We start from the raw sequence: 27,493 nt of genomic DNA, 5'->3' as shown, positions 1-27,493 counted from the left end.
CATTTGGCAAGTGTAAGCGCGCATTGCGCGCGTTTTTACATTTTTCTTTTATTTCCAACGTTATTTTATTTCGAGAAAAGAGAACGTGTTTATATCTATATTGCTTTCGTAAATCGTCAGGACAATGAGCGACGACGACATAACTATAATGGAAGTGGACGAGCCGGAGCCGAAGGCGTCGAAAGCGAGCCAGAGCAAGCCGGCGGGACACCTGCCGTGGATCGAGAAGTACCGGCCTCAGACGTTTGCAGACATCGTGGGGAATGAGGATACTGTCGCTCGGCTGGCGGTGTTCGCGCGCACGGGCAACGCGCCCAACATCATCATCGCGGGCCCGCCGGGCGTGGGCAAGACCACGACGATCCTGTGCCTGGCGCGCGCGCTGCTGGGCCCCGCGTTCAAGGACGCCGTGCTCGAGCTCAACGCTTCCAACGACCGAGGCATCGACGTCGTGCGCAACAAGATCAAGATGTTCGCGCAACAGAAGGTTCACATCACAATTCATTGTTTACTATGTTATTACCATTCATACATATTTCATGGGTGCCATGGCATGCAATATGGTTGATACTAGTCCCATTCAATTTTGCCTTTTGGTTGAGCTTTGTCTTTTTAAGTATTTTTACAGATCAGTTGGTTACCTGAGCCCCAATTAGGTATGGTTATAGTATAATATCTGGGAGACCGAGCCTAGCTCGGAAAATATATAAAAACTCAAAAATGCGCGTTTTCTCAGAGATAAGACTAAATCAATTTTTCGCCCCTGAAAACCCCCATATAGCAAATTTCATTAGAATTGTTAGAGCCGTTTCTGAGATCCCCGAAATATATATAATAAATAAATAACAAGAATTGCTTGTTTAAAGGTATAAGATATATAGTAGGTATGGATATACTTAATGAGTAACTTGTACCTCTAATAATTTTGATTTATTCTGCTCTTGATGCTTAAAATACAAATACAAAAACAAATTCTAATGATTAATATTTAATTTACAACTTGTAAATTTCGGTTTAACCCTTAAACAGGTTGTGTATCTATAATTACCACATAGCAAATGATTTTTTTTTGGTGAGCTGAGTGAATACAACGACCGCAAAATGTCATTGCCGTAAAGTCTATTAAGTAGGTGATATCGGAATGTAAAAAAATGACAGGTGTCAAAACAAATTTCTTTGAAAATTTAGTTGTCAAGTTCAAATCGACAACAAATGGCAGTTTTTGTACATTTCTCCCGCTGTATAAATTCGCTACGCCGAAAAAAAATACTGTAAGTATTTTGTTTTGTATTTTTAGGGTACATTATTAGATAATGTATGTGTAGTAAGTCATAACTTACCTTAGTTATTGTTTTCTGATAATGATAAAATATTCGACCTAAAAGTTTGTGGTTCGTATGAAGCCTCTGCCCGTCTGGGGCACGTTTGAGTGGTTTATAAGTGGCCTCTGCCCTGCAGGGAGTTTACATGACATTTAAGGGTAAGATTCATTACTATGAATGAACCCTCATAGTACAAAAGTAATATATTTTCCTTTGGTTTTTAAATTAAATATTTATTCAACGGTCAATCTTACGAGCCACGAGATCCATGCGAGCCAAGAAAGTGCTGGCAGTTAGTGCATTTCGTGACGCAAGTGTAAATGTGATGTGCACATGACTTGCCCTTAAAACTACTCTGTATGGCTAACAAGGCAGTGGCCATATAAGGACCACGTAGCACCATTGATCACGAGCAGTGGGCATATAAAAACCACCGGGTTTTTTTTTATTGAATTAGGAGTAGTAAAAAAAAAATCACGAAATTACTTTTCTTTTTAAGCTATTACCTACCCGAATCAGTAATCAAAAGTAAAAAATGCGTCAGGCCTTTTTAAGGGTTAAAGATTAAAAAAATTTTTTTTTTTTAGAAATTTTTTTAGGGGAATTTTGAAATAATGCATGTTTTATGTTTATAAGTAGTATAGTATTTGTACGCCACTATAGGCCTGTTGCAAGTAACAAAGAATCATGGAAATAATGGTTTCAATGAAACATATATGTTAAGGGGCCCACTGATTACCAGTTCGCCGGACGATATCAGCCTGTCAGTTGACCGCAAAAGGCCACACACTAAACAGTTCTCTGTCAGTTTTCGGCCTGACGACTTACACGAACCGATAGTGTGTGGCCGCCTGACGATTCCAGTTAGCGCCGACAGATATCCGCCGGACAGTCCGTGGCCTCGAGTCCAGTCAAACACACATCATGAGGTAGCCGGCCGGCGATCGACACACGTTACAGCATTAGTAAATTCTACTTTATTCCTAGTACTTAAGAGTTCATAGTCCCTAAAATAAGCATACGACTTTTTGTCTTCGAACATCACGGATCCAATACTTAATTTATGACGCTGATATTTGCTTGTAATTTCATACACAATTTTAAGGCCAGTAGACCTTATTAACCTCGGAGCAAATATCTATGGAGTAGAGACGCGCACTAATTTCTATCTGAAAAATTCTGTCGTATTTGGCGCGGGGGACGAGGTAACGCACACAAATAATGTTAACACTAATGCATTTTTAGCATGCGTCGCTACACACGCACACGACAAAATTATCAAACACTAGCAAAAACTATATTCACACAAGTACAAGAACAAACACAGACAACCCTGTCCGTGAACGAGATGACGTCAGTTCTAAGTAAACCTAGATAGTGCGAGGGACGCGCCGATAATATTGTCGATAAAATTGACAATGAATTTTAATTTCTGATTTTATCAATAATAATAATAATACAATATCAAGTCTTTGTACCAGCATTTTACTAACTTATGATGATTTAGATGTTATTTCTAATAGTTTGTCAATTTGTTTAGAGCGAATCTTGCAAGCTGATATAGAATGATTTTTTATTATCAGTTCATTAGTTAATATTTTACATGTTGGTTTACTTCTGAAAGCAATGCAATATACTATCGAGCATGCAGATCTGATGACAGAGATGGAACGCGGCCATAGGATGTCATTTAAGGAATATTGAGTAGGGGATAATTAGTATACAGGGTGAAATTTAAATCACTGGCCATATTCATTCCAGGCACTAGGTTACACTTAAGGAATCTATTTAGCGAAAAAAAAGAGTACATTTTTTTTTAATTTTCATTTTTCAATTTTTAAATACTTTCCACGAGTCGTGGTCACCCTATTACCACAAATGTAAACAAACCTAATAGTAGGTTTTAACAACAACATCAGCAAAACCCTTATCTGACCTTCACTAAACCTTATAATCGTTGCAATAGGGTCCACCTAGTTAGTGTTGGCGATGGTAGGCAGGTTTATCAATTTCGAGGGTAGTCTAAACCATTCCGCGCTAGCGGTAAACATAACGGTTAGCATAAATGATTAGTCACTCGTCACTCGCCAACCTTAAAATAATAATCGCGCGCGTACTAAGGTTTAAAAAAATGTTTTCGAACCGGGAATATTAGGAAATGGTACGGTGTTATTTATTAAGTGGTGAGTGTTTACGTGGTGCACAAAGATTATACGAAATGGAATCAGTTCCACGCCTTCGCAGACAAGGATTGAATCCAAGAGTACCATCTCGTGGGACTTTCGTTAATTGCGTCGACTTTTAATCAAATGTAAGTACATAAGATGATTCAATTTTTTAAATACGCCTGAATGCAAAGATTCCTGACCTAGTTTTTACTCATTGTTTTTAAGCCACGGACGTTTTGTTAATAATCATTAGTCAGAAATAATATTTTAGATTAAAAATGGGTTGCCTTTGCATTTTGATGGCTCTAAGCCCGTTAAAGTATGAAGGAAAAATTAGCAACTTATGTAGGTAAGCGTCTTATCTCGCTGCAATAGGGTTCATAATTGGTGACGCGATTGCAAACAGCGGGAGGGGCGGGGTGTCAATGACCTTAACTGATAAGAGAGAAGCGGGTGTAGTGGGTAGTTGTCGGTTCACCATAACGTACGAGGTTTTTAGGACAACTTGATGATGAGTTATTTCGAAAAAAATGTACTGAGCGGTATTAAAAGAAAAAACACGTGTTTAATATTTTTTCGAGTTCTTTCGGGTGTTTCAATTTGGCCAGTGAATTAAATTTCACCCTGTATATATCGGCGGTAGATCGTAAAATCGGGCATATCGAGATATTCCTAGGCATATCATGAAACGCCGCCATTTAATAATCTGCCTTTTGCATTTTTTGCCACGGCTAGTGCTGCATTCTATATGGCATTTGGAGCAGAATGCGTAGGTACTAGGTAGGTACTAAAATCATACGCTACCCAAACACGTACTATAAGTAGGCTGTCAAGCCATTTCAATGGTTATCATTTGCTAAAATTAGGACATCCTACTTATTCGATATGCCTAAATGTTGAGGTTTGAACGGTATGGCTGGTGGTCACTAGTCAGATCATGACATGCCGGCGTTTCACGATCTGCTTAGGAATATCACACCTTGAAGTTAGCACGATATGGCTGGTGGTCACTAGGCAGATCATCATCTGCCTAGGAATATCACTCCTTGAGGTTTGTACGATATGGCTGGTGTTCGCTAGGCATCATGACCATCTGTATATTATTCATTATGTTTATATCGATTTTACCGATATTCGTTTTTATGGTGTCCCATCACTAATATTGGTACGGTGATACCAGAGTAATAAATTAAAAGTGCCTATTTATGGAAAGTGACAGCCGTAAATACCTTAAATTAATAAAATATTTGACATGTTAAATAAAAATATATAGCTGGTCAAGCAAATCTTGTCAGTAAAAAAGGCGCGAAATTCAAATTTTCTATGGGACGATATCCCTTCCCGCCTACATTTTTCAAATTTGCCGCCTTTTTCTACTGACAAGATCTGCTTGACCAGCTATATGTAGAAACTAAAGGAAAAATTAATTAAAAAAAAAGAGTCTATCGGTAATTTTACGTTATTTAGGGGTTGTGCACAAATCACGCGAGATGTTTTCGACTACTTTTTGATCCCCCGTCCCCCTTTTCTTTATTCTTATAGATCTATTTATTTGATTAAATAGATTAGGTTGATATGAAACTAAGGTGTTATATAAAAATAATGTGTTACATAAATTATATTATAACAAAAAGCAACGCAAATAGGGCATATTACTGCAATGTTCTGCCGCCAGAGTGTAGCACTAAGCTAGCTAGTAAATTTTCTCTTTTCTCTATTTCGCTCAAATATGCAATAGTGATAGAGATGTTAGATAACGAATTTTAAATTTTCTTGTTCCGCGGCGGACCCCCAGATTGTGATGGATTGTGGTAGTCGCGCCCCCTACGCAGAGTTTCGCATAATATTTCCTATTAGAAATTCTACTCGTTACCTAATTAATATTTAGAAAGTCTTCTTTAGAATTACCCTAAAATAGATCTAATATCATATCACTGGTATCACTATCAGATTGACAATGTTTTTTAGTTATTTGCAAAGTTAATGCACTATTTGATAATATTTAGATGTAATAGTACTTACATATGATAAGAAACGTGTTCTTTTTATAGACTAGACGTTTCCGATCTCATTTTGCACGAGAAAACGCTGCAATTCGGCATTTTCGGCTCCTATCATTCCGCTTAGACTGACGTTTGCTGAATGGCGTATGACGTGTGGCAACTAGTTTTATATAACCTCCTTGACCGGCGGCCGCGATCTTTTTGCAGAGGGGAACGCCTGTTAATGGCCGCTCCATAGATATTTACTCCGAGTTATTAACCTTAAATACGGTAGGGCTTCTGTCAAATTGAAATAGAATCAGTAAAAAAAAAACAGATATGTACGTTAGTAAAATTCAACTTTAATTCTAGTAGTTAGAGTTCATAGTTGGTTCATAGGCATCATTTTAATTTTAAGGCATGAATACAACAATGCGAAGGTTGCATAGTATCTAGTTTGTCAAGACTTTTCTTTATTTATCATGTTGTTACCTCGCAACTGTTGTTTACTGTCAGTCAAAAATAAATGTCATAGAGAGAATTATAACATAAACCTTATTTTTTTCTCTATTAATTTTAAATGTGACATGTTATTATAGTATTTGCATGGCTTATATATTTGAAAATACAGACTTGATTATTGATTGCTGGAAGAGTAAGTAACCGAGTAAAAAAGGAGCAAACATTGAAAGATTCAAATAGGGAAATTAGCGTCCCAATATAACAACACTGGTTAAAATTTTAATAGTTCTCAAGACAACGCCGGGAGGTATACCTTCGATGGCGTTGACGGCAGCTAGCAATGAAAAGACTAGCTATTGTGCGTTTTGATTCCGCTATAAAGACACGTGGTAGAAACACTAGCGCAAGTATGGAGGTACCTGCTTAGACAAGAGATAAGACCTACGCTTGAAATTCTTCAGCTACAAGTGGGATCCGAATTATGACATCATTAATTCATTCCGTTTTAAGTTAAGAGAATATCTGCGAGCAAACTGTGTTCGGAGTTACAGAGGGTGGCGTGGCGATATTACCTACCCGAAATTCTCGTAATATGTGACAATTATTACAAAAAAAGGATATGGAGTCACAAGCTGCAAGCGGTGGATTCAACATACTTTTACTTACACCGGCTCTTATTTAGGTACTATCTATGTATACCAAATTGAAAGAAATGAAAATACTTTACTGTTATGTTTTTATTATATTCATTCTACTCTTTTAAACCTTTTCTACATAATATTAGGTCTACTTGGCCGTTACCCAAATGATTTTTTTGTTTAATACCTTGTAATAAATAATTTGGCCAAGCCCGAGATAGCTCGAGGCATTTAGTGTTCCGCTCGCATCGTTATATTTTACAGAGGTTGTTTGCCTGTTTTTAGGATTCCGTATTCAACTACCTTATAGGAACCCTTATAGTTTCGCAACCCTTGTAGTTTTTACTACATATTTAATATATCATTAATTCTTCTTCGGCGGGAACGGACTCGATTAGATGCATAGCCTGCATCAAAAGTACGTCGCGGGGACGGTAATTTGTGTTTTGGGAAAGTATCCTATGAAACTCAGTGACACGTTCATCCTCGATGTAATCATTCGCAAGTATATACGAAAAGCGAGCCATTGTATTCGACAACAACCTAGTGCGTAGGTGGCACCTTTGTGGCACATACAGTAAACTGGTTTGTTTGACACATCACACGTCACGTCAATCACATGGCCTACCGCGAAACAAGAAAATCGAAATTTCGTTATCTAATCTCTCTATCACTCTTGCGTATTCGAGCGATAAAGAGGCAGATAACTAAATTTCGATTTTCGCGTTTACCGGTAGGCCCTTGTTAACAAACTGCCTTGATGCATCAATGTCATATTTTATTGTCTGTGAAAACTTGTCAAAAAACAGTTTAAGGCACAGTATGTATAAGTTAGTCTATGAATTTACTGAGTCGGTAGTGCTGCACTCTGGCGGCAGAACATTGCAGTAATATCCCCTTTTAACCAGATTTCACTATAGTAGTCAAAAATATGTTTACATTTTTTGCCTTATTACAAAGGAATAAGGTCCTAAAGTGTAAACATTATCTTTGACGTCGACTGTCCATTTTGATGAAAAAATTAAACTAGTTGAAAAACATGAAACTGAAGGCTCTCGACTGACAGCAGATGACGGCCAACAGGCCACCAGCCGGCTATCTGATAATGTGTGTGTAAATTGGCCTGCAGGCCACGGACTGTCCGGCAGATATCTGTCGACGCTGACCGGAATCGACGAGCCGTAGTTCGAATAGCCGTCAGTTCAAAATCTGAAGTAGAACTGTTAATGTGTGGCCTTTTGCGATCAACTGACAGGCTGATATCGTCCGGCGAACTGTCAATTTGTAGGGACCTGTCAAAATTATATCAGACTATTGCCGGCGGACGGCCGTACGGTGGGAAACTGACGACTCGTCTGTAGTCGCAGAGGTGGCAGCAGACCACTGCCGGCCGGCAATAATCGCTTATGTTTGTGGACGTTATTGGTCTAGGACGGCAGGCCGCCCGTTAAGGCCAGAGACTGCAGGCGGACTGGTAATCAGTGGGCCCCTTTAATATGATTCTAAAAAATTGGTCCAACCTCAGTATAAACTGAAGGATTATTAATATATTCAATAAAATAAAAGTGCAAAATTCTCCAATCGGCCATTTTTACTGAAACGCCAATCAGAAGCGTTCTAAACAGTGATGTCATGTCGCGCGGCGTACCCTGCATTGTAAGAGTGGTATGCAACGTTTAGGATTTTTAAGTATGTTTAGATGATTTCTGATAAGTTGTTATTCTTCTGGTGGTAGATTACATTAATAAATTACTTCTGGACGTGATATATATACAAATATAAATTAAATATATAAATAAAGATGTTGGGAAAACTTTCGCTAATAGAGTTAAGTATTATAAATGTGATAAAATTAACATAGGAGATGTTTGACAAAAAATGCGGGTTAAAATAAGATATATATTGTTCGTAATTGCCATCACATGCCCATGGGACTGTGCATTTTAGTTTTTTTTTAACACAGTTGCACCTCCCTGCGCATTTTGTTTTGCAGTGGCAACGAATAAGCTCTAAACAAGCAGCAGCCGCCGCAGGTAGGCTTGTCCATATGGGCTCCCAATAACCATGTTGTTTGGACCACCCCCAGTCAGCAGGGCATGGTGGCTGTTGCTGAGGGGCTATAATCTGTCCCCAAACATAGACCAAATCCTACACCGGAACATGCGACACAACTGAAAACCGCCGTGTCGCCGAAATAATTTTCAACCAGGTTGACAAGGTGCAGAAAACCCTAGAGGAAAAGCAAACCGCTCTATGTGCGTTCCTTGATGTTGAAGGTGCTTTCGACAATACGCCCACAGAGACCATACTTAATGGTATGAAATCAAAGGGAGTAGACGAAACCACCAGATGGGTACATAGCATGCTCTCGAACAGAGTAGCCACTCTGACCATCAATACTATATGTAGTATATAGAGCATGAATTTTATACCACTAAAGGGTGCCTACAAGGAGGCGTTTTACTTCTTGCAATCATGTCAGGCCAAGACTTTGATACACAAGGATATGCCGACGACCTTGTAGTCATGGTCAAAGGCCCTTGCCTCAACACAATATCCAACCTAATGCAAGGAGCTCTAAACACAATATTCAAATGGTGTAGAGATAATGACTTGTCCATTAATCCGAGCAAGACTGTAATTGCCATTTAACCATTCACAAGGAAACGGAAGCTCGATAAACTCACAAAACCAAGACTTAATGGACAAATAATACAGAGTCATGTATCTAGGGTCACCTTTGACCAAAAGTTAACTTGGAACCGTCACCTGAGAAACATTATACAAAAAGCGAAAATGGCCATGTGGTCATGCTGTCGAATGGCAGGAGCAAGATGGGGCTTAAGATCCAAATTGCTATGTGGTTATACACAGCGGTAGTGAGGCCAATTGTCACCTACGCCTCCGCAGTCTGGTGTAACAAAACCAGCCAAAAGACAGCAATAGACACTCTAAACAGCCTGCAACGCACGGCTTGTTTAACAGTAACAGGCGCCTACTCCTCGACACCGGGAGCGGCCCTAGATGCACTGCTGGACATCATACTACTCCACTTGCAGGTGCAAAAGGAGGCCAAGCAGTGCGTCTACAGAATATGCACGCTAAACAGGCCAAAATGGCGCTCTCAGGCATTAACCAATCTAAAGGAATAGAGCCCTTAGCATGCCCACTGATGACACGCACACCGAATGTCATCTCATCAAACTGTACACAGTAGAAATACCTCCTAGGGACAAATGGATCAACAACCAAATGTACGTCGAAGAGGGAAGCCACATCTGGTATACAGATGCTTCCAAGAAAGGCAATGATGTAGGATGTGGGATCTATGGTGAGAGATCTAAGCTCAGAGCTAGCGTCAGCATGGGCACACTGGCCTCAATCTTCCAGGCAGAAGTCTTCGCCATCAACAAATGTGCGGAGATCAACCTGGATAGAAACCTAAGACACCAGCTTATCTACATCAACTCAGACAGCCAGGCTGCTCCGCTGGCACTAGAATCCCTTGAGTCAAACTCAAAACTAGTCCAGAACTGTAAAACAAACCTAAATGCACTGGCTTACTCCAACAAAGTTACACTTAGATGGGTACCAGAGCATTCCGACATTAAAGGAAACGAAGAAGCGGACGAACTTGCTAGAAAGGGCGCAGACACACCCCTGAACGGCCCAGAACCCTTCTGTGGAAACACAAAACGAGATGCATATTCTCTGCTCAGCAACTTAGAAAAAACGAGAGCAATCGATTGGTGGAAGTTCGTTAAAGGACAAGAACACTCAAAAGCTCTGATCAAAGGGTTCAACAGCAAAACTGCTAAGGAGCTTTTAAGACTCAAAAGGCACAAAACCTGCGCGGTGACCAGAATACTGACTGGTCACTGCAAGTTGAACAAACATATGTTTCAAATTGGCAAGAAACAAGATGCGACGTGCAGGTTCTGTCAGGAGTCAGAGGAGACTGCAATGCACATTCTCTGTTCTTGTGGACTACTAATGTCAAAAAGAAGTACATACCTACCTAGGGCGACACGTAGTGCAAGCCTATGAGGTACAAAACATTACGGCCCAAAGAATCTGGAACTTTCTGGATGCAACGGGCATTAGTAATGAACTTAAAGGGCCGTCACAATAGATCAATGCTGGTCAATGCATCACTCAAAGGCCCACAACACCACAATAATAATAATAATGTCCCGCGGGGGCAGCTTGTGGCGAGCTGACGGTGAGTGACGACACCGCGGACCCCTATTCCAGAGGGCCCTGTCATCTGGCCCTCACCTCTGTGCTTGCCTTGATTGTCCGGCCAGAATGGAGTCGCAAAAGCGGGACCTATGCTCCAAGTTGGAAGTGTAAAATGTCATAACGCTGGCGGCCTGCTGAACAGATTACCAGGATCTGGCTACCGCAGACTCACCTCTCGACAACCTCACAGCCACTCCAAAGTGTTGCCCTGTTGTCGCACTGTGCGTGCGGCCATTGCGGAGCCCACTCAATGAGTTGGCGAGTCACCACCTGTCATTTACAATTTTGAGACTGATTGTCACGGCAGGTGTCCGCTAGTCTCTCCCATAGCCCATTATCCAGTCCATCCAACTTTCAAATCTATAGCCCATGACCTTAGTTCCCATTGCAGCACAAAAGTGCTGCACTGTAATAGTCTTTGCACCTGGCGGGGACCATCTCCGGATGTATCACATTGTGCGTTCGGGGATAGTATCCACCACATGTATCCCTTGCTTTTAGATTAACGTGCCTTTGATTACAATAAAATAATATAAACATTTTATGATTTTTATGAATGAAGTAAGCTACATCTGTTCCCCGTACTAGTATTAAACTGTATCACGGTGGAAACAGGATTCGCCATCCTCTATTTTCAGTCAATAATTAGCATCAATTATTTTATCCGTCGAGTTAAATAAATGTTACCCGTGCACGTGGGTCGCTTGACAAAAAACCGCATTCCGATGTAGTTGCACTCATAAGTGTAAACATGTAGTATATGCAAAAGAAACACATTCATCTTAAATTACTCATAAATTACTTAAGTATAACTATAAAGGATGCTTTTTAGGTTTGTTTTTAGGTTTGCTTAACAGCTAACTTTGCTTTTTTGTGCTAAAATAAGTTTGAAAATATAAATGTTACATTAAAATTCAATCAATCAAATGGAGGCCTGGTTGGCATAGGCTGCATTTTTAATGATTTCCAAATAAAGAGGAGGCTCTATTATACAACACAATAAAAATAGTTGGGCTCAGGAATTTTAAACTTTTCATTATTAGATTTCATGGTTGCTGTGAAATAATCTGTACAAAACTAGCATATTAACAGACAAATGAAAATTGAAAATGGGATGGTTTTGGTTGCAGGTGACACTGCCACCTGGTCGACATAAGATTGTCATCTTGGATGAGGCAGACAGCATGACAGAGGGTGCCCAGCAGGCGCTGCGGCGCACTATGGAGCTGTACTCGGCCACCACACGTTTTGCGCTAGCAGCCAATACTTCTGAAAAGATCATTGAGCCTATACAGTCCCGGTGTGCTGTGCTACGATACTCCAAGCTTACAGATGCTCAGATACTTGCCAAGGTCAGTATATATCATCATCACACTGTTTACAAACAATTTGTAAACCTTAATGCCAATACAAGGTGACAGACCTTGGTCAGTTAAACACTTAAAGCAACATTTGTAACTGTACATCGGTGGACCTTATTACAAAAGGCATAAGGTCCAGCAATGTACAGTTAACAGTGTGGGGGATGGTACAGTCACCTGCAATAATATGTTACACAACGAAGGCCGCAAAAATATCTGACACGATCTTATTTGTAGAGCCATAAGAGTGTGTCACATATTATTGCAGGTGACTGTACTGTAGGATGCAGCCTTGTAATTTAATTAGGGATTTTGCATGAAAATCTCTTCTAATTTCAAAATTATTAATAATATTTTTACCTGATCTGAGTATCCATATTTAAGCATTAAGCATCAGAATTAATTTGACTGTGATAGCCCTAGTCTTGCTCCTGTTTCTAGACAGGAAATTTGAGATTGAAAAATTCCTGGAATTGTCTATCGGCTAATATTTGTATCTTTATAAAAAAAAATCTGATATAAGGCTATAAATAAATAATGTTTGCATCTTATTTAAATTGTTTGCAGGTGGTAGAGGTATGCGAGAAAGAGCAGCTCTCCTACACGGAAGAAGGCGTCAGCGCAGTAGTGTTCACAGCGCAGGGCGACCTCCGCGCTGCGCTCAACAACCTGCAGGCCACGGCGCAGGGCTTCAGACACGTGGCCCCGGACAGCGTGTTCAAAGTGTGCGACGAGCCGCACCCCATGCTCGTACGGGGCATGCTGGAGGCCTGTACCAGGCAGGATATACACGAGGCCTATAAGGTATGTGTACATAACACCTATGTATAAGATGACTAGGTATTGTAATGTTTTGTGAGTTAGTTTCAAACTATATATCTAATCCCTCATGATGTTGGTTCCGTATTTACTTATCTTTGACGTTGTCTTCATTGGATATCTTACACTTTCCTGTACATCTTTTAGCACATGTCTTACCATCTTGTTTGAGTCATAAAGTTTATCTTGGATAAGGCACATTTATCCTTGTATAAACTAAACATGAGTCAGTAGTCAACTCTATTCTTCTTTTGCAGGTGATTGCAAAGTTGTGCAAACTAGGTTACGCGGCTGAGGACATCGTATCAAACATCTTCCGCGTGTGCAAGACGCTGGAGGCGAGCGAGGAGCTGCGGCTCGCCTTCATCCGCGAGGTGGGGCTGACGCACATGCGCGTCGCCGACGGGCTGTCCGCGCCGCTCCAGCTGGCCGGCCTGCTGGCGAGGATGTGCCGGGTGGCGGGGGGAGGGGAGTCGGACTGGTGACGTTGGAGGGTGTTGCCCAGTGTTAGGGGAACTAGTGATGCCTTATAAATTACAACCATTTATATGGATGTGTGTGGTGTGGTGGTGCGGATGGGCACAGTGAAGTGGCTAAAAAATCGTAAGCAAACTTCATGAGTGCATTATAGAGGTAATATGCCTAAATTGATTGATGAAGACTTTCACCTTTCACATTCATGAAATGACATCTTCAAATGGTCATTGTGTTTTTAATAGTATACACAAAGTGAAGAAATTATTTGTACTGACTCTCCTTAGCTTTAGTGAGACAATTAAGTTTAAGTTATTCCATATGAAACCAGGATTGTCTTGAAGTATTCCATGCCTTTAAATAATGTGTAAGAATAAATTGTTATACTTTTTGGATAATACAGCACCTACCCTTTTTTGTACAGTCAGCTGCCGAAGTCTTGACGTGACTTTATTGTTAAGATAATAAGAGTGTGTCAAGGTAATTTTGTACACCTCACCTGCTTAGCAACTTTTGCTGCTGACTGTACCGTTAGATAAAAGAAACAAGAGTTGGAAATATACATAATCATTTATAGCTTATTCTATTACAGTTTTGATCTTATCTAACAGTTGTATAAAATTATAAAACCTAACAGTTAGTTCCAGTGTGTGGCCCTCTGCCGGCGGCGTCGGGTCAAAACGTGCCCTCGATCAGCTTGTTGTGCACGTCCATGAGACTCTGAAACCATTCTCCATTTCTTATTTTATGTTGGTCCCTTCATTTTTAGACTAGATTACAAAGTAGATTCCTTTATTTGAGTAAAGTCTAACCATCACCAACCATCTTGTAAATTAAAGTAAAATAACTGAATCCTATAAATAATATTCTCTGGAATCTGATATAAAATAGTACCTACCTAAGTTGATATGTAAGTTTACAAATTTTGCATATCCAAATGAAAGTTCAACATTTATTTTAAACCTAACCAGAATGGTATAAGGGCGCTATAACCGCTGGATATGTGAGAAAGCTACACGCTTAATAATATGAGCCCGTGGCATTCATTACCACAGTGTGTTGGGCAGAGGCATGCAATTTACTGAAGGAGCAGACCAATCGCTTAGAGTAAACAACAAAACTCATGTTGGAATGGTTCATGGCAAGGACAAAGCCAGATCAAACAGAAACTTCTTCAAGTGTCCCTATCATCTACATACACCATTCAAGACATTGTTTTGCCTTCAACATTTTAGGTATTAAAATGGACGATATAAACTCATGTTAAAGGAGTGAGGTTTCACTGCCCTTTACGGTATCTGTTTGTTTGTCCGTTGGTCGGATAGTTAAGGAGTGAAGTTTTTCCCTTCATGATATGTTATCCGTTAGAATGTCTGTCCTGACACTCCTGACTCGTGAGTGGCTCGCTGGCCGGGTCGGGGCCCGCTAGTGCAGCACGCTCTGCTTGTCGACGGGCAGCTCGCCGGCCGGGCCGGGGCCCGCTAGTGCAGCACGCTCTGCTTGTCGACGGGCAGCTCGCCGGCCGGGCCGGGGCCCGCTAGTGCAGCACGCTCTGCTTGTCGACGGGCAGCTCGCCGGCCGGGCCGGGGCCCGCTAGTGCAGCACGCTCTGCTTGTCGACGGGCAGCTCGCCGGCCGGGCCGGGGCCCGCTAGTGCAGCACGCTCTGCTTGTCGACGGGCAGCTCGGAGATCAGCCGCTGGTGCTCCTCGCTCAGCGCCTACACACACATGTACACTCAGACACCCGCTCTGGACGATGTGTTACATAAACAAGTTAGCGATTATGATTTCCTGTCCATATTGTATATTATTCTAATCTCGAAGAGTTAACCAGTTAAAGAATGTAGTGCTAATTGAATTTAAACTAAGTAACCCGAAGTGCATTATGTTTGCGGAAGAGCTATCCGAATTTCTAATCTAGAGCGGAAACTATAAAATTAGGAAATCAAAATGGTGAATTTGCACATTATTTACATTATCATTGTGCAAAAATAACAAATGTTTGCTGTAATGACCAGTCTTTAATAAGAGGAAACCATCATCCTTAAAGTGTACCTACATTGTACGAGTGTTTGTGTCACACATCATTGCACCCGAGGCGTTCGCACTTAATAATAGTTAATAGCGTTAATTGAAACCAAAAGCGCCAATGACTTCGTGAAAGGTATGTCTGTCTTCGTGAAAGTCTGAGTGTACCCCATGCATTCCTCTGCCTCATACACACATGCTTGTAAATCATGCCATCAAGAAAACAGATTAGGGAATTCGCAATTCAGAATATGTCGCGCTTATAAATATTGCATGCATTCTAATAATAAATGTTTTATCCAGTAACTAACGATATTGTCTCTTTCTCTTCATCAGTGCCGAACTCACTTTAATGTGCAACACTCGTAACTGACCAATCGTAGACCTTATTATGTTATTGCAATAAGTAAAGTATACGAATGGTATGGGGCACGTACCTTGAAGTACTTGACAGTCTCGGAGCTGCGGCCAGCGTGGCATTTTCATCAACTCTGAGCAGTGTTTGAACTGCTGCTGGAAGGCGGAGACGGTCCACATGTGGTTGACTCTCATGGGACACGTACCTTGAAGTACTCACATGTGGTTGACTCTCATGGGACACGTACCTTGAAGTACTCACATGTGGTTGACTCTCATGGGACACGTACCTTGAAGTACTTGACGGTCTTAACCCGCAGCTCCAGCGTGGCGTCTTCGTCAGCTATGAGCAGCGTTTGAGGGGGCTGCTGGAAGGCGGAGACGGTCCACATGTGGTTGACTCTCATGGGACACATACCTTAAAGTACTTGACGGTTTTAACCCGCAGCTCCAGCGTGGCGTCTTCGTCCGCTATGAGCAGCGTTTGAGGGGGCTGCTGGAAGGCGGAGACGGTCCACATGTGGTTGACTCTCATGGGACACATACCTTAAAGTACTTGACGGTTTTAACCCGCAGCTCCAGCGTGGCGTCTTCGTCCGCTATGAGCAGCGTTTGAGGGTGCTGCTGGAACGCGGAGACGGTCCACATGTGGTTGACGCCCTCTTCGACGGCGCGGGACAGCGCCAGCGCCTTGTGCACGCCCGTGATCAGGATCATCACCTGCAACATCAAATACAAAATGTTTTTCCTGGATTTTCTCCAAGCTACGAAGCTACCCACCCACCGTGCTGTCAAACAGCTCCAACATTTATAATACGTGGGTTTCCACAGGATACTCGTATTACGGTACTGGATACAATTTCTTCTATTCGGTATGATGTCTGCTAAAGCCACAAATTCTATGTTAAATGCCGATGTGAGTTGAGCTTGGGCAGCCTTGAGGAAATCAATTTCTTACCACCACGGAAAGTCAACTTCAGCATTGAAGTCTCGAGCTGGATACATCAATAGGTAGACTGACCTCCTTGGCGTCCATGACGGTCCCGACGCCGACGGTGAGCGCCTGCCGCGGCACTTGCGAGATGTCGCCGCCGAAGAACCGCTTGTTGGCTTCTAACGTGTCGTAGGCGAGAGTCTTGACCCGGGTGCGGGACACCAGCGAAGAGCCCGGCTCGTTGAACGCGATGTGCCCGTCCGGACCGATTCCTGTGGTGCACATTCGTGCGAGATTAAGGAGATTGCAGAGAGATAAAAACATACGAAGCATAGTGACTTAAAGAGGAAAATGAACTTTAGGTGTCTGAAAGGAATGTGAAACCAGTAGCGGACTAATTTTATATTCCACAGGGCCCACAGTTAATGAGATGATTGAAATGTAATATTTTAAGTAGGACAACACATTGTTTTATATGTACTCAATATAACTTGGTACTTCGGTCATAGATGACGCCAGACGAATCTTAATGCGTGGAATGTATTATAAAGGATTTGATAGAAACGTTTCAGCAAAAGCTGATGTATTGCGTTTCGAAGGTTTTACCTCCGATAAAAAGATGCACGCCGCCCGCGGCCGCGATCATCTCCTCATACCGGCGGCACTCGGCGGCCAGGTCTGGCGCGTTGCCGTCCAGCACATGCGCGTTGCCGGGCTCGATGTCGATGTGTTTGAAGAACTCGTTCCACATGTAGTAGTGGTACGATTCAGGGTGGTCGCGGGGCAAGCCTGCAATATAAAGTAGGTATCGTTAATTCGCCGCAATTTCAAATCTGAACTGGTGTTCGCATAAGTCGCACGTTCAATCTCATCTCAAATTCAGACCGTCTCTAGTCTTATTTTCAAGAAATTGGTGTCATTTTATATATTTCATATTTGACCTGTCAAATGATATGAAACGAATACCTCTACCTATACAAAAAGAACGACGAACGCCATCGGAACGGTAGATGACGACCATAGTAGTTGCCATGAGGCCATAGCGAGCCTTTATTATTATAAAGGCTCGCTAAGTACCAAGAAGTTTAGAGCGGAAGAGCGCAAACTATAAAACCTAGTTTTTCTAAGCCATCTTAGTCTATCATTCTAAAGAAAGAGCAAGATAGTCATTTTTAATCTATCTAATATGTGTCTGCCACATACTCACCGACATACTCGTCCATGTTGAACGTAGTGACGTATTTGAAGGACAGCCGGCCCTCCTTATAGAAGTCGATAAGCCGCCTGTACATCCCCAGAGGTGTTCCACCCGTGGGCAGCCCCAGCACGAAGTGTCGGCCAGGGCCGGGCTTGAACTCCGAGATGCGCTGGAGCACGAACCTCGCGGCCCAGTCCGCCACCACGTTGGCATCGTCGAGGATGATTAACCGCATTGCTGGGTTTCTGGTGTTTTGTTACAGCTGCTATCTGGGAAGAAATAATATTTGAGACAAGGTTTTATCGTTGTGGATAAAACATGCGAAACTTTTGGCAGCCGTAAGAATGCGGCAGCAATCTAATTACCTACAATAATGAATTAGAAAATTAAAGCTGTGTGTATGTGACGTGTTATGTTCTTATGTTATATCTTACAACAAAATGATTACAACAAAATTGAATAAAGGTACCCAAACCGTGAAGCCAGAGAGCTTTATCTTTGTTCTACACTTAATTTTGAATGATTTAATTATATACATTCTTGTTACTCAGAATGCTTCAACCTCTTAAGAGTAGGCAGATAATTCTCTGTACGACTTTGATCTTAAGACATCGTGAGCGTCATGTAAAACTATCATTAAGTGGTCAATAAATACCTACTGATAAGGAGTCAATGGCCTAAATCGAGCAATAAAAACAACGCCAGAGTGATAATGATAAAGTGGGTGCATTGCGACAGCGTATCGTAGTGCGGTGGGTATGCGTGGTACCTAATATCTATATGTTAAATAAATAAGCTAGGTACATTAGGTACTAGTAAGGTAGAGGTATGTACAGTCAGCCAACATAACAATTACAATAACAATTTCATATGTTTACAGTTAATTGGCACTATTTGTCTTTCTAAACAGCTAGCTAGTTTTTAGTGAAGTAGGGAAGAGAGTAGGTCGATCCTTAGGTATTTTAAATTATTGAGATTAATAATTATTGAGAAAGTCCAGTGCCTGACTTCAAGCCTGACACTCCCTCTTTCACAAAGGATGCATCGCTGCGGCGAGGTACCGTTATTTAGCGGTAGGTACCTACGTAATATAACATTTTATTGGCTTAAAAACCTGAATCAGAAGCGTTCTCAATAAAGTACAGTTAGTAGGTAATTCAACTTGAATACTGACGTAAATATGCCTGCATGATACCCACCTAGTTAACGCGTTTATCAAACGAGCAAATCTTGTTTGTTTATTTATTTATATGTATATTTATCTATATATTTCGGGGATCTCGGAAACGGCTCTAACGATTTCGATGAAATTTGCTATATTATATACTTACTTAAGTATTAGGTTTCGTAATAAAATAAATACAGTAAGCTCCTATAATGCTCGTTGAAGGGGTTTAACATTTTTTAAAATACTTAATTAATAGGCAAATATATTAAAATACATGAGCTATTCTCCTTAGGTTTCCTCGCTTATTGTGTATTATCATTACCTATCACGCAAACAAAACATTAAATACAATCGCATTATTTAAATCCGCACCTATACAACCCCCTAATTGGTATCCATGGATTCCAATAAGAAATATAATTACCTATAAGATAGCTCGAATAGGTAATCTATACATTGAACTTAATCGTTAGCACAAAGCTACCAAACTTATATGTAGGTATGTATACCTATTTAATAAGGTATTGGCATGGTATTGGAAACATTTTCGGCAGGTCAATAACCTACAAGCGGGGTCACTCACCGCACGTCCTCTCGCGCCGACTCCGGTCTCCTGTCTGTACACTATACTACACTCTGTATAAACTACACTACACGTACCCCACCGATTGATTCGGCCACTAACAATTCCTTCCGAGAAAAAACGGTTAACAACAACAAATCTAGTGTTTGTCGCACAGTGATAATGATAACGTAGTCAATTCAGTTGTCATGTCATTGTCATTTGTGGCATAGTCGATAATCGTTATAGTAATTGCTATCGTTACGCCTACATTTAGCGGTTGAATCAAGTTGAATCGCTATGTATGTGTCAAATGATGGCGATGGTATTGCGTTACGTAATAGGGCTTGACCGGTGTTACAACATGAAACATGTGAGCTAAATGGGAGATTTTTATATTAGAGTCGTAAAGAGAAGAGTCTAGGAATGTAATGGGCCCCATACATTCCACGACTCTTATCTTTCCGCACAGACTCTATTACTTAATATTATTTTATTGGACTCCACACTTTTTAGAAAACTATAACGGTAAATAATAAGCCCGAAAAAATCTTGAGTTTAACGCAGTCTCATATGTAGTAATAAAACAAGTTAAAACTTTGTCAGCATCACCCATGGTTCTACCTTATTTCCATTGCCAATTATTGGGTAGTTTACCCTATCGCGGTTTCAAGAAAGACATGGATGTATATTATCACTTTATTATGGATACGACCCCAATGACAAATTGATTTGATTCGTGTCACAATAGTTAAATGTTATGTTTCAGGTATGTAGTATATTGTACTTGCTTGGTGGAAGTACGAGCCAGTACATCTCTCTAAAAATAAAAATTCTCTTGATTAATATTTAACGATAGGTACTAAGTAATAACGCTACTTTAGCTGGATAACGCCAGTGTATTTCTACTGACTTGAGTGTTAGAACTGTTATAAGGTTCAATCAGAATGGGGGAGTGTGAAATGATACACAGTTTCCAATAAATGGTATTTATTTCTAATTTAATAATGTTTATACGCCGATAAAGAGATTACTTATTCAAATGCGAGAGCCCTCGCGCTCTCAAGATGCAGCTCTCTCCTCGTCCAACATAGGTTGTGTTGTGTGGCTAACTACAAATACGACATTATGTCCTTTCATTTAAATACAAACGTTTACTACAATGTTTTGTATACCTACCTACTTGGTCAGAAAAATGAATTCTTGGGTATTCGGAAGTTGCTTACCAATCCCAACGTAGGTTTGGACTGAATCAGACTGGGTAGGTATTTGTCTCATGTTATTATCATTGGGAAAAATAAAAGACAAACTTAAGAACACTCAACATCCGTATGACCTGTTGTCACTGCCTAATTAAAAATATTTCAAATAAATAAACGAAAAACTCTTTCTATCCCATGATAAAATCCTCTACCTCTTAATCGGTCACTACGGCAGGGGTATCCAAACTACGGCAGGGGTATCCAAACTACGGCTCGCGGGCCGGTAGGTATGGTCCTCGGAAAGGCAGCAGAGAGCCCATACGACATTGTGTAAAACGTTTGTCTGTACAAAAAGGACGAATATAGTCTCCCCACACATACACAGCCGCTGCAACGTTTCACAAACGATTCTAACACAGAGAGCGTCCACATATCACGTTCAATCTTACAAAAATAACTCTTTCACCTCCACTACACTCTTCTAGCGTAAAGTAACCGTTAACTTAACTCCGAACAAGAAAATATAACTAAGAAATAAATAGCCACTCTCGAAAGTATCATTTGATTTCTGATAAAAAATAAAACTAAGTGTAACTTAAAATGAATTGTGAAAAATATTGGTACCTAGTAGGAATCAAGATATACAGCTAACAAGTGCTATACTCGTAAAATTCTTAATATACATGCCAGATCATAACAACCTAAACAGCCGAGCGAAATGCAATATGAGCACGATACTGTTTATAGTCAACGTAGAGTTTTCATCGCTTTTTAACCATTTAAGTAGAAGGAACGAAACGTTTTGTCGCCGATAGGCAATATAATACTGATAATGCAGAACGTCGCTCGAGCAAAACTCACTCAAAACTTAACCAACACTAAAGAGCTTCACACACTGACACCGCGATCTACCGCCGCGCCGAGTCGAGAGGGGAAGGTATGCCACAGTAAGCAATGTTTGTAACACCGTTTAATCTGTCATAGCGTCATAGCCTGTAACATCCGCACAAAACGCGCGCGGTACGTTACAGTCAGTCAAACCAACCAAAATTAGCGGACTGATCAACGTCACTCAGCAGTGAACTATGAAACATCCCATACAATAACATTTAGCGAGCGCTTTTAATGGTGACAGACGGTTTTGTGCAACCGACCCTTATAATGCAGATCCGCTCACCGGTCGATCGCGGTGTCCGTATGCGAGTAGCCTAACGGGCCATACACACATTCTGGTTCTATCTTATTCTCTATTTGTTTCTGAGCCAGGGACTCCAGGGACACATTTAAATTCTGCACTACCAGCCATTCAGCCAAAATTTAAAATAAAATCCGGAAATAAGATTACATTGTCCTTAATTTTTGGGTACAGAGAGAAATCTTATTAGCTTTAAACATGTGCATGACCCGTGCAAAATGTCTCTAGTAGCACTCGACTCTCTAGTAGCACTCGACTCTCTAGTAGACCGCGCGCCTACTCTATGTACAACAACACAACACGTAACGTCCATCCACAATAACAGACAATAGAAAGTATTCAATAAATACACAACGGAATACTAACACCCGTGATATAGTCCAGCTTTAAGTGTACAGCTGAAGTAAATGGCGCCATACATTACATTATGTGTGCATTGTAGGTACATTATGCAATAACTTGTTTGTCAAGCGCTAAAGTTCGACAATCCAGTTCACCAGCAGCCAACCATATGTCGCAGTACACCATTTACTTCAGCTGTCTTTGTGGCTCCAGTATTTTGCGCTGATCAACACTTGTTAATAGTATTTCTTTGTGTAGGATATAAAGTATTCGTCATATAAATATATAAAGACATGAACTACGCTAAGCTATGTACAGAACAGCCCGCCCGAACAGGGGAACGTAACGGAAGATTGCGGCGCTCAATAAGTTTTATACAAACAATCTTGAATATTTTAAAATATTCTTTGTTACCTACTATTTATTTCTAGATATTAGTATTTATCGTTCAGTAAACAAAAACTAAATATTTTTTCATCATATTACTTATCTTTTGGCGGCCTCAGATCAAAACATGTCACGAAAAATCCAACTTAGATTTTTTCCAAAATCATGATTCAAAATACAATGCAATAAGAGGCTGCTTTTTAGGCCCCTAGGCGGGTGATGGCTATATATATAGATATATTAAAATATTACGGAAGTTTTGTTATTAAAATATACCATACATATAGATTATGAAATATTATTAAAGGTTTTGAAAGGTGACTTTCGATATTTGTGTAAGTAATATCAGGTAATATATACATTGTAATTGGCAACCTTCAAGAGGCGCGCCACGAGTACGTAAGGATGGTGTTCCATCTGTTCAATATCTTGGTCCAATGTGTATTTGCGTCTCATATTTTGCTTAATGAAAGAGTGAGACGCAGTACACATTAGACAAAAATTAGACGTGTGGAATACCACTCTAATTGCGTCAACTAAGTTTACTAAAGCCGTCTACACACTTGTAAACTTTCCTTGCGTAAAGAGGAACGAATGTGTCAATACTCTTAACCGTAATTGACTTTATATCTTTGCAATATAGTTTATAAATTGTCAATTGAGTGTGGATTGGTACTGGTTAATAATATTGCTTATAAAGACGACATTTTCGTCGCGATAATATTGCAAGCAGCTATCGTAGCCATCAGATACCAGATATTATTGTTTCATATAATTATGTCTGTCGTTTGTTGTGATATGTAGTTTAACACGTTTGTAGAACGGAGAAGTTCCAATTTATGTGTTTACAACTGCGATCATATATATCAGTTCGCTGGTTTACAAGTGTAGAGTGGGGGTAACATTAACACACTCGTATATCTCTTACGCTACAATGTTTGCCTACGTAGTATGTACTCTAGCTATTATCAATAGATAGCTTACATACATTCATTAAGTTCGCTCGTGTTTAAGTATTTTATAAATATAAAAGGTTATAAAACTGTTTCGTCGCTAGTCTTAATGTTACTGTGATTCTTTTCAAATACTTGGCGGGAAACAGTTTTAAATTATCGTGTAATATAGATATCCATAACATCGCATCGCATTGATTTTTTGTAAATTTGATAGTTACTTATTGATTACTTTATAAGAAACGTTTATTTTTTAGTATATCGTTTACCACATTTTAGATTTTTTTGCAATCGTCAATCGTTAATTTATCGATTTGTGTTTTTGTCTAATTCGGAATTAATAAATCAGTATCGCCATTTCGATGCATCAGGGCCGTCCGTTACAATTTCCACACGCGACGTACACCTACGCTGTCGATAATAAAACGGGCGAGCGGGGCGTAAACGTGAGATTTACGCACTCGCGGTCAGTTTGTGTTCCATTAGAGTTAATGTTTAGGATGATTGTTGTGTGAAATGTGTTGGTGAAGGCTGGTGATGTATCCCGGGCGTGTAGAGCGGCGCGGCGTGGGTGGCGGGGGTGGCGGGTGCAGGGGTGGCGGGGGTGGCGGGTGGAGGGGTGGCGACGGTGGCGGGTGCAGGGGTGGCGGGGGTGGCGGGTGGAGGGGTGGCGACGGTGGCGGCGGGCGGCGCCGGCGCGGCGGGCAGTCAGTCTGTGCGCGCGCGCTTGGCGGGCGGCTCGCCCTCGCCGCTCCAGTACGCGTACTCGGGCAGCCACTTCTCCAGCGACGCGTCGAAGAACTGCTCCAGCCGCACCGCGTCCTTGTAGATCGACGACTCCGGCTGTACACACACATACTCGCATCATCATTTAACCAATATTTACAATAACGCTGACTTATCACATATACAAAACGAGCCTACTTTAAAACGAACTCCCCCTCCGCCTCGCGAGAGTTACGCGCCCCCCTCCCCCTGAAATTGTTTTAATCCGATGTAAATTTAATTAGCTAGGGTCGACCGAGGTGATTGCGTCTCTTGTGGTAAATGCGTCTTTTGAAGATATCATCCGAACGCAACATATTATAACTATTATAGCCGTCTACACTAAAGTTCAATGAACGCACTTCGAACAGGGAAGGTTGCAATAGTTCTAAAATGTTTCATTTAGAAGAAACGTTTTTTACCTCGAGTGACACAATTATCCCGGTTAACCCTACACCTTTTTTATGCGACTCCATTTTGAATTTCACGGGCCTATAAATCTTTTGATAGACTTGCGTGGGAATATAGATCCTTATTTTTAGAGCACCGTACAAAACTTTGTTCACGGTGCTCTTATGGGATCACTTCGGTCTTGCAAATCGGTTAAATGCGTTTTTCTCAAAGACCGTTTGATGTAGGTACCTAAAATTTGGAATAGTTATGGCAAGTACCATCACTAACACTGTGAATAAGTCAAAACTGCTTATTTCTGATTTTAGGGGGTTGAGAGGGGTAGCTTGAATTTTTTTTTATTTGTAAGAATCGTGTGGGGTACCATTAGAAAGCTTGCAAAAAACTGAGTCGATGGACTGATTTTGACTTCATTTTAGAGTGCAATAGTTTCGATAAAAAATGCATTTAAAGTTGCAAGTTTTCATACAAAAATTTTCACCTCTGTCCTGGCGATTTTCGCGAAAACTATAGCTAACAGGCAGCTGACCAGTCAATACCCAACTTAAACAAGCATGGAGACGGCGGGAAAATTATCAGCTTAACTTTATCTTTATTAGTTTTTCAACTGCAGCCTGATCTTTGGTTGCTTAGGGCTAGCTAACTGATGCTTACACTGGTCATTTCATATTAGGAAGTAGTTTTAGCGAGAAAAATCCTTAGTTAAAACTTTGGCATTGAAATTTATGACATGTCTTTGATACAAAGTTTAATTCTGCTTGCTTATTTTTGTGGGATATTTTTTTTTCTAAATAGCCTACTATAAGTATGAGAGAGATCTACAAAATACAACCTTATTATATAGCAAATAAGTTTAAATTTCGAACAGGCTTTCCAACCAATTGACTATCTCAATGTGCCCAGTAAGAATCATATTTATTATTGCAGTTTCTCTGAAAAAATTCAAATTAAGAATTCCGTTCTTCACTGTCGTTGTGTTTTTTTTTTCACAATAGAGCACATAGAGTAAGGGCGGGTTGCACCAAACCACCTGCTAACGTAAGCACGGTTCGCTAAATTTTAACGCTGACGTGGGGGTCTTAACGATTGCTAAATAAAATGCGTTGCACCAACTATAAAATAACAGGACGTTAAAATTACTAATCGGTAATCGTATTGCCGTATTATGAACGCATTCCTACCAAAAATTTTATGGTAGAATTTTTATTTTATATAGCAACCCAGTCATAAATGCCAAACTGAGTTGTCAAAATTCTCAAAGAGAAAAGTTTTGTAGGCGCGAACTACACTTTCTTTGCAGATTTAAAATCTAAATATTCAACAATATAAGCCATTCCTGAATAATATTTATGGTTATATATTAAAAACACTCTAAAGTGAAATGTCTGACTACGATTGTTGAATGGCCTAGCTAAAGTCGGAATCAAACAAGGAGCGACATTGCCCGGTAAGTTATCTTATTAGTTTAATGCTTATAGCTGCTTCCTACTTCCAGTCCTTTCAGAGCCCTAAGCACAAGCATGCACAAGTGATTACTTGCGCTAACTACGCTATCTACAACTATGAAGCAAAGACGATAGTTAGGGAAAAAATTCCAATTATATTGTTGACAAAATAATGCATAACTGTTAGTAGCAGGCATTTGAGTTACTTTTGTACTTTAATTTAAAACTGCTTGGTCTAAGCATTAGTTGCCAAGCGGACCCCAGGCTCCCATGAGCCGTGGAAAATGCCGGGACAAACGCGAGGAATATGATGACTTATAATAATATCATGTTGCTTTCTTTTCAGGTTAGATTGACACCATATGATATGGAATACAAGATAAAAGTTACACACAAGTGAATGAATTCAAGAAATCAACAAATTATACAATTAAATTAACCGGAAGAAACTTGTTACAAAAAATAAAGTACAATTAGAAATATTATCTGAATTTCAATTTTGACACAAAAATATATTGCTAGTTACCTTATCTACTTTATTTTCCATTTCATACTACTATCCTTTTTAGGTACTTAAGCAGTTTAGTGACCAATGGAGGTAAAGGGTTACCCGGAGAGTAGATAAAGAACTTATTTATTTTACAATTATATTTAAGGAGGTACCTACCTATCAGTTATTATATTTTCAGTCATATAGGTAACTTGGTTATTAACTATTTTATTTTCTTCGGGTGTAGATAAATAATTAAAAAGCCAGTATGGAGGGAAAACAAATAAAATAAAATAATTCAGACCGAGGGCCTTTTCTTGTGACAAATTCAGGGCTATTTAGGTACCTATGTTAGGTTTAAATGTTATGTATATAGGGACTTGAGGTAGGTTAATCAGTAGGTACTGTACTGGAACATTATTTCCAATACATGGCTAGGGTTAAATATATTTCAATGTATGACTGGTTGAACACAAATAAAATTCAGGTGACAAGAAAACAAGCCATATTATATTTTATTTGACCCAGGTATTGGTAGTTGTATTAAAGTTTTATAAATGTAGCTTTGTATTTTTAAAGTCACTGCAA

At 40.3% G+C, this 27,493-nt stretch overlaps 3 protein-coding genes across 5 annotated transcripts in view; 1 reads left to right on the top strand and 2 right to left on the bottom strand.

Annotated features, from left to right (window-relative positions):
• Positions 1–9: 9 nt before the first annotated feature.
• On the top strand, positions 10–13,876 carry LOC134794856 (replication factor C subunit 2). Its single transcript, XM_063766658.1, has 4 exons — positions 10–487; positions 11,945–12,166; positions 12,743–12,979; positions 13,252–13,876. Exons 1-4 carry the CDS (start codon positions 125–127, stop codon positions 13,477–13,479), a joined length of 1,050 nt encoding a protein of 349 aa, XP_063622728.1. The 5' UTR covers positions 10–124; the 3' UTR covers positions 13,480–13,876.
• Positions 13,877–14,019: 143 nt separating this feature from the next.
• Positions 14,020–19,801, bottom strand: LOC134794857 (glucosamine-6-phosphate isomerase). Of its 3 annotated transcripts, none has more exons than XR_010144730.1 (6): positions 19,737–19,801; positions 17,995–18,247; positions 17,394–17,576; positions 16,875–17,059; positions 16,144–16,573; positions 14,020–14,188 (listed from the first exon to the last, which is right to left on the bottom strand). XR_010144730.1 is itself a non-coding variant. In XM_063766659.1 (6 exons), exons 2-6 carry the CDS (start codon positions 18,218–18,220, stop codon positions 15,118–15,120), a joined length of 837 nt encoding a protein of 278 aa, XP_063622729.1. In that variant the 5' UTR covers positions 18,221–18,247; positions 19,737–19,801; the 3' UTR covers positions 15,103–15,117. The 3 variants fall into 3 exon arrangements, 1 of the variants encoding a protein (XP_063622729.1); XR_010144731.1 differs by having other exon boundaries at positions 17,995–18,250; positions 19,737–19,754; XM_063766659.1 differs by lacking the exon at positions 14,020–14,188 and adding an exon at positions 15,103–15,186 and having other exon boundaries at positions 16,400–16,573.
• A 4,622-nt stretch (positions 19,802–24,423) lies between these two features.
• Positions 24,424–27,493, bottom strand: part of LOC134794855 (E3 ubiquitin-protein ligase TRIM33) — a 38,482-nt gene continuing 35,412 nt past the window's right edge. Inside the window, exon 20 of the mRNA XM_063766657.1 lies at positions 24,424–24,637. Coding sequence (XP_063622727.1) covers positions 24,503–24,637 — 135 coding nt within the window. The 3' untranslated portion in view covers positions 24,424–24,502. The remainder of the gene's footprint in view (positions 24,638–27,493) is intronic.

Source organism: Cydia splendana, chromosome 11 (genome assembly GCF_910591565.1).
Source record: "Cydia splendana chromosome 11, ilCydSple1.2, whole genome shotgun sequence".
Lineage (NCBI taxonomy): Eukaryota > Metazoa > Arthropoda > Insecta > Lepidoptera > Tortricidae > Cydia > Cydia splendana.
The sequence above is the reverse complement of the archived record's forward strand: the minus strand, read 5'-3'. Positions and strand labels throughout refer to the sequence as shown.

Excerpts from the sequence above, each read along its gene's own strand:
- LOC134794856 (XM_063766658.1), top strand. The coding sequence starts at position 125 with ATGAGCGACGACGACATAACTATAATGGAAGTGGACGAGCCGGAGCCG. Across the intron at positions 12,167-12,742 it reads ATGCTCAGATACTTGCCAAG|GTGGTAGAGGTATGCGAGAA; the intron begins GTCAGTATATAT and ends AATTGTTTGCAG. Across the intron at positions 12,980-13,251 it reads ATATACACGAGGCCTATAAG|GTGATTGCAAAGTTGTGCAA; the intron begins GTATGTGTACAT and ends CTTCTTTTGCAG.
- LOC134794857 (XM_063766659.1), bottom strand. The coding sequence starts at position 18,220 with ATGCGGTTAATCATCCTCGACGATGCCAACGTGGTGGCGGACTGGGCC. Across the intron at positions 16,574-16,874 it reads CCGTCATGGACGCCAAGGAG|GTGATGATCCTGATCACGGG; the intron begins GTCAGTCTACCT and ends TTGATGTTGCAG. Across the intron at positions 15,187-16,399 it reads AAACCGTCAAGTACTTTAAG|GCGCTGAGCGAGGAGCACCA; the intron begins GTATGTGTCCCA and ends ATGTGTGTGTAG.